This window comes from Apium graveolens, unplaced genomic scaffold (assembly GCF_009905375.1).
Source record: "Apium graveolens cultivar Ventura unplaced genomic scaffold, ASM990537v1 ctg1499, whole genome shotgun sequence".
Classification (NCBI taxonomy): Eukaryota; Viridiplantae; Streptophyta; class Magnoliopsida; order Apiales; family Apiaceae; genus Apium; species Apium graveolens.
In genome coordinates, this window is record NW_027417264.1 from 7,521 (window position 1) to 15,292 (window position 7,772).

The 7,772-nt window shown below is 30.8% G+C and overlaps 1 protein-coding gene across 1 annotated transcript; it reads right to left on the minus strand.

Annotated features, from left to right (window-relative positions):
• Positions 1-4,668: 4,668 nt before the first annotated feature.
• On the minus strand, positions 4,669-5,064 carry LOC141699919 (uncharacterized). Its single transcript, XM_074503720.1, has one exon. The coding sequence runs from the start codon at positions 5,062-5,064 to the stop codon at positions 4,669-4,671; it is 396 nt and encodes a 131-aa protein (XP_074359821.1).
• Between the last annotated feature and the right edge of the window lie 2,708 nt (positions 5,065-7,772).

Consider the following 7,772-nt stretch of genomic DNA (forward strand, 5'->3'; position numbering starts at 1 on the left):
GACATACACTCTCTGTACAGCTTTGAAATATTCTAGTCCATACGCACACAATATTAATCAAAAGTGTGAATTTTTTCAACATATTAATGATACATAATTGTATCTTATTGATTAATATATTCTAAAATATGATGTTTAGGATATTACTCCCAAAATTAGAATGAGGACATTCAAATGATTTTAATATTTATGAACATTCTAAGAAGTAGAAGTACACAAAATTATTTGAAAAGAGTATATCAAGTTGTAAGCATTATATTTTATATATTTTGTCAAATATAAATATGAAAAGGACTTAATAAATATATTGAGAATAAAGTCAGTTAAATATAAAGAGTTATATATATATATGTATATATAAAGAGAGTTATTCAAATGAGAACCTAACAAGTGGGATCTAATCTCAGCAACAAAAATTATAATATATTTTAAGTTTTATTTAAACCCACCATTACAACCCATGCACTTTCTCACTCTACCCATGTACCCATCTTCCTCCCCCACCTACCCCACTACCGACCACCGGCCATCACCATCGCCAGAAAACACTATATTTCTTGTCTCTCTCTCTTTCTCCCACCCTCCCCCTCATGAACATCTTCATTTTTCTTTAAACTTCGATTGATTTTCAAACTTTTTCGATCATCCATATATTCAGATATATCATCACAATCAATGTAATCATACGGTTTGCATTGTGTATCATCATTTTCCTCCATCTACTCAATTTCCGATTTACTATTAACACTACATTCTTTTCCGATCTGGTTTGATAATGACAAAATATTATTATTTGAATTAAAAATATGATTATTTAAATTTTACTAATTCCAATTAGTAATAGACGTAGACGGTTTTAAATAGGTAGATTATTGATTTACATATAGTGACTTTTAGAAAGATATTGGTGATTATAGTGATTTTCGGGCTAATTTTAGGTTGTGTTAATGGAGTGATTGTGTTTGTTGGTGGCATTCGTACAGCGATCGGAGTTGGGGGTCATGTAATGATGTCAGAAAGGTTTTGAGGGGGTGGTGGTTGTAATTTATATACGGTGATGATGGTGATTATAATGGTTGTATCGATTTAATCCAGTGAAGATCAAGGGTTGTTACGGCAGTGATTTTTATTTAGCATTGGTGATTTTTAGTTTCCTGGTGGTGATTTTTGGTTTCCAGTGGTAATTTTTAATTTTTCGGTGGTGATTTTTGGTTTGAGGGTGGTGATTTCATTTTTGACGGTGGTGATATTTTGGTGGTCGTCGGAGGTGGTGGCGGTGGTCTCTGGTGGTGTTAATGGTCGAAAATTGTGGTCGTTTGTGGTCGAAAATTCTGGTCGTCTGTGGTTGATTTTGATGTGTGGTTGAATTAGAAACAAGATGGTGAAATATTAAATATTAAATGAAAGGTGAGAGATGAATATGATATATTTAAATGAGTACATATGATTAGATCTCATATCTCACATTAGTGGCGTTCTCATTAGAGTACGACCATATATATATGTGGATTAATTGTGTAATAATGAATTGGGAGCTATATATGATCAGTTCATTATTATATTAACCGAGGATTTAGTGTTAATACTTATAAATTATGGAAATATTTATGGTAGAAAAAAAGACAAAAAATTAAAAAAAAAATTGCTTATTCACAACCCTTATAAGTCACGGTTGTCCTCAACTTTCTATCCAAATTTTGCTTGTTCATTTATATACATAATATATTATATATATATAGTATAAACTCTACATAAATTTCTCTAACAAAGGAGATATGTGACCCCCCCACCTCAGGATTAACTCAGATTCCCGACCCGGGGACGCCAAACCACTAAACAACTCAATATATGCTTACATAAACTCAAAGTTAATTAATAACATAAAATTCGTACAACAAATTCAAGCCTACAATAAAACTTATGATCCATCGTAAGTATCTAACTAGATACAGACATACGTCTATTATATAAATATTATTTGTCATGATGCTACTCGCCTCTCGACGTCCGTTAAAACCTTAATTCATCAATTTTACATATATCGATGGACATCCTTCTACAAAACTCTTTCCTGAGGTTTGTTCGAAAAAAGCAGAGTTCTTCAAATTATCAAATAATTACGTTTACAAAAGAATCATCAGAGTTTCATCACAATCATCAAAAGTTCATCAAAATAGTTATCACACGATTAAAATGGAGTATTCAATAACTGTAGGTTCATCAATTCATCAAGTTCATGAAGTTGGGATCCCGGCCAGCTAAACAATTGGTTTGGCTTACTTCTGATAAGGAATCATCATCATCAGTTCATCAAGAATCGGTGCAAGAATACTCATTTTTTATCCGTGAATCATCAACCAAATTAAATCAATCATCATTTAAAGTTCAAAACCTTATCAAAGCATCAACAACAAATTAATACAGTATATACTTACCTTTAACCGCTTTTAAACCTTAGATTCTTTTTCAGTCTCAAACCTCGATATTTTTAATTTTTTCCTAAAAATATCAATCATGATTCTCGAATTTATTAACATGTTTTAATATTTTAATTTATTGAATCTCAACTACAAAATTCTACTAACTAAAATCTTGTTAATTAATTCAAACTAACTAACTAATAATACTGAATCCTCAAATAAACTTAATAAATAATAATAATATGATAATGTAATAAATAAAAGACGAGGGCAAGAGAGACATACCAAAATGTTGGAAGCATACTACTTCTCCTAGATTAACTTTTAGGCCAAAAGTTTCTATATAATGTGGAGGGAAGGGCACTTCTCTCCTCTTACTCGATGTGGCATAAGTTTAATTATTATTTTAAAAAGAGATAAAATTGACGGTAATACACAAAGAAGAGGTGCTTAGTTTGGCTTAGGCACCTCATCGTGTTGATGGCAAAAACGTGGAGCATCTTGAGTACAAGTTAGATTCTTAATGTTATTTAGCATCTTTCTAATTATCCTTAATTCTCTCTTTATGGAATTGGTTTGGTATGTAGAAATATAGTGTAAGGTAGGTAAGTAGGCTTGAGTAATATTGAGCCGTGACCTAGACCACAAGCATCTTAGCAACACCTGACTAATATATTATTATTTTAAATTGTTATTGTATTGTACAGTCATACAATATAACGCTATTAAGTTTTACATCCTAAAGAGATTACTTTCCAAATTTTATATAAGACCACATTTGTTACAAGTTTTAAATTATATTTTTACACACTTTAATCCCACATTGAAATGGGAAGAAAAGTACAAATCTCTCATGCTCTATATAATCATTCTCTATATAATCAAAGTAGAGCCGCTAATTTAGAAAATTATAACTCAGTGTTGTTGCCTTGCATCCACTTGGGGTGAAGGTAGCTAAACATTTAAATACAAACTTCATTGAAATACAAACGTCAAGGCATGGAATATGCATGACAAGATAATTAGTTCAAAGTTTTAATAAAAATAAGTGCGAGGACGTTCCCCAGTGTTTTGGTGGTTAAACATCTAAATAATTTGTGTCCCACATCGAAATGTCTTTGAATGAAGCCTTTAATGCTCTATACAGTTGAAATGGGGACGACTCACTTAATAAAAATTAACACTTGTTTCTTGGGATCCAGCCAAAACTTTTGAAAATGTGGTTTTCTCTCTCGTGACACCTCAAAATATAGACACCTCAAAAATATATAATGTGGGACTCTTGGCCTCCTGATAGTATTTCTCATGTTTTACCTATAAACTAATAACTCATGGTTAAAATAACCTTAATGCTAGGTCCAAAATTCAATCTATGATTTAATTTTTGAAACAAAAATGCACATTTCTATGCTTGAGTGAAATTCGAAGGAAACCTTAAGTTCATCTTGCCCTACATCGATGGGTATATAGATGAGACTCCCCTTAAAGACTATAAACCTTAATCAGAATAACTAACTAATGTGATGGATTTCTTGTGGCATAATTTAGAGCTGAAATATCCTGAAAATTTTAAATTACAATTTTTTTAAACTTTTAAGTCAAAATTCTAAAGTAAGGATTATGAAATCTGAACTCAAACTCTCAAAGAAACTCATAAGGGAAAAGGGGAAGATGGGTTTTGAAACAATAATAAAATATCCATTCCATATAAAGTAAAAATAAAAGTAGTTGAACCATATTTTCTCTCTATATTAGAACTTCAAACCAAACTCTTAGTGAAACAAATAGACATAGAAGTATATTTTGCTTTGAGTCGACCTTATTTGGTCTCACTTCCCTCGAAATTGTCCCACAAGAATGTATAATGTGTTTTTCTACATGGCCACACTCAATTAATATTTATTGAGCTAATTTACATTAGCTCATAAAACAAGTTCAAACTTTTTATCTATCTTTTATATTTCTTTATTTTGGTGTCCTGAGATATTCGACCACCAACATACTATAATACAAATATTTATTATGAAATCTTTTTATTTATTGAATTCGACTACATAGTACTCATATGAAAGAAAATGGATACTTGCTTGCTTTCCTCTTTTAAGCACTTCTTCTTCTTGCACACACATAGATATTAATTGGTTGAGGCTCCATTTCTCTTTTTGTGTGTTGTAAAGGCTTTTCAAGTAACTGTATTGATTAGAGAAAGAATTTAAAAACGGTTCTTTAACATTCATCTTAAGACCCTTCAATTTTCTATAATTTCAATTCCTTTCATAATGTACTCTCTCATGCTTCCCAGGCCATCAAATTTCATCTTTGTAAGTGAATTCATGAGATTGCTCACTTTGCTTTGTGCGAAACTTTTGTACTTTTCAGCAATAGAATTATAGTAGTCCCTTGCATATATAGTTTCCGGAATGCCTCCTTGTAAGGCATTTGTCTTACTTATTTTCATGCATATTAATGCCATCTTGATATGCTTATGCCACCGCTCATACTTATTTTTGGCATCTCTGGTTGTATTTGCATTTAACTTTGTAGGTGGGTCTTCTTTTAAAACATGATCGAAGTCCAAAATTCCAAGGTTCAATTCAATATCTTGTTTCCACTTCTTGAAATTTAATCCATTGAGTAGTTCCATTTTATTAGTACTCATGGGAAAACTCATTCTTGTAGAAAGTCTCATTCTTGGTTTAATCATCAGTGAAACTTTACTTTATGTGTACATGTTTATGTATGAGATTTATCTAGTTTCACTTAATACCATAATATATGAGATTTATCATATATACATTTATATTTAAATAAATCTGTATATGTGTCCTAAAATAAGCTATATAAAATCCACTGTATCCATGTATCAATTACACATATCATTTTTAAGAGGTGGTATCATTTGTGATATACTGTTCTTTTAATTAAATGCATCAACAATTTATCCTATACTTTTAGATTTATCAAATAAAATTTTAGTTCACACAAATTAACAACTTTAGAAGTTCAAAAATCATTCTAAATTTTTAATCCTTCACGAAATGCAAATATCAATACATATACAATTCAACTAATTTATTAGTATTGAATTCAAATGTTCAATAAATGCCTATTAATTCATGATATATTATAATCGCATAAATATGGCTGCTTTGGCAGCAATATATATAGTATTAAATATAAAGACAAATATTATAGAAAAGAAGAAAAAAATAGAATTCACTGCAACTATGAATTCGTAATATAATCTTTAACATTCAAGTATTAATCCCAAAAATATTATCTAAAACTTTAAATCTGTTGCTCTGATACCACTGTTAGATTAACAATAAAATTATAGATCAATCTGCTAAAGATATACTAACTTGTTTTAGTAATACTTGAATGCATTTTGAATCTTCTCCTGGATCCACCCTTTATGTTCTCCTTCATTTCTATTATGATGGGACAAATACCTTCTGAGAAGATAAGTTCAATATTTGAACAAGTTATGACCGTTCTCTTCATCAAAAAACAGTTAATAACTATCTATCTCAATTAACATGTCTTCAGGATTATTACAAGTGAATCTAAATTCAAACAGATAAAATTATATATGTAATGCATATTTGATTATATCCAAAGTTATATATAATAACTACAACTTGTATAGGTGTGTGAAACCTAATCCTGTTTTTTGTGTCTATATATATCATTAGTTCATACGGTAATATTACACATAAAGCATCTAAAAACTCAGATGTAGTTTAAATTGATTGCGTTATCTCCCATGGATTCTAATAGGGAAACTGATAGAATATGATACCAATTACTGAGAGGGAATTATTTATTTTTGGATATAAAAGTGAAAATCAGCCAGTCTCAGTGGACAGGGAGCATAACTCACATGGCTATAAGAGTAAGTAATCTTTGTTAAATGTCATGGAAGCCAACGTTCCCCACCTCTCTCGTATGCTTGATAATTCCATTTTATTCCTTACTTTCTTTACGGTCTGGTTCGACTGAGTTCCGTCTAACTACCATTCTGAAACGATGTCATGCATTGAATTAAAATCCATTCCTATTCTACACACTTGTTTTAAGTTAGGATAAGAGATCATCTGATTATCTCTCCTACCACTTCTTGAATCTTGTAATTTAAGGCTATATAACTAATCAGTAGAAAGCAGATATATATACGATTCGATATACTTATTTATGAAACTAGTTTGTGGATTGCACAAATCACAGCTTGAATAATAATTATTATTCCTTATTTTACATACATGCATATATATCTAAATGCTAAAATGACAACTATACGAAGAAGGATCAAGGAGAAGATGCAAGAGATTTAACAATCCTAATGATTGAAACCCAAGAAGACTTCAAGACTTCAAGTAGATTCAATATTCAGTGTATGCTTAAATTGTAGTATAACAACGGTGGTGTTAAGTAGGCACTTTAGCATAGATTTTCAAAAACTTGAAAAGCAAAACAAAAGTCTTCACAATCAGCAGCAATTTTGATGACTAAACCCACAAAACATTACACACACTATTCTAAAAAAAAATGAATCTATTCCAATATTTCTAAATTTCTTTGCTAATTGGCTACTGTTGGGCCTGGTCCACTTATGTGGGCTATGATTTTATTAAGCCCAACTAAATAAATGAAAAAAACAAAAACACAGTAGAATGTTAGAGAGAGAGAAAAAAAAGGAAATAAAAGGGGGGAGACAAAATGTTTTGTGGAGTAGCGTGAAGTGATTCAAGACAATCCCAGAGGTGGAAGTACAAGCAGCAACAAGGTTGTATCTGTGAATTCTCTCCTACAAATCGGTGAGAATATCCAAACTTGGTTTGCTGTATTATTAGTGAAATCCACATCTCTGTGAAGATTAATGTTTGTATGTACGTCTAGTATTAACTACAGAGAAACTTGTGTAACCCATTATTTATAGTGGAATTGTTTTAGTGTGGGTGGTTTAATGTCACCTCGTGATTTTTTCCCAGGGTTTTCCACGTCAAAAATCTGGTTTGTTTTTTTACTTCTTTGCTGCTGTTATTTTGATCTATATTGCTTCAATTTTCTGTCCGTATATTGATGGGTGCATCATCCTATTTTACACATAAAGAGGAAGTCTAAAGTGTAGTTGCATATAGCTTAGCTTGTTGTTCATTAATTGTGGTCTCCGGTAACCTTAGAGCATTGCTCTTAAAGTCTAGTGTATCCAAAAAAGAGTTTATTACACTCTTTTACTCCCAACAGCTACTAAGAAAGAAACCCTTTTATGAAAAAAAGCTATAAATACTAATAGTCCAAACAAAATAACTCTCTAAAATTAAACAAACACCAACATTGAATACCCAAGTG

What these genes read in the sequence shown, in the direction of transcription:
- LOC141699919 (XM_074503720.1), bottom strand. Translation starts at nt 5,064, where the DNA reads ATGGAACTACTCAATGGATTAAATTTCAAGAAGTGGAAACAAGATATT.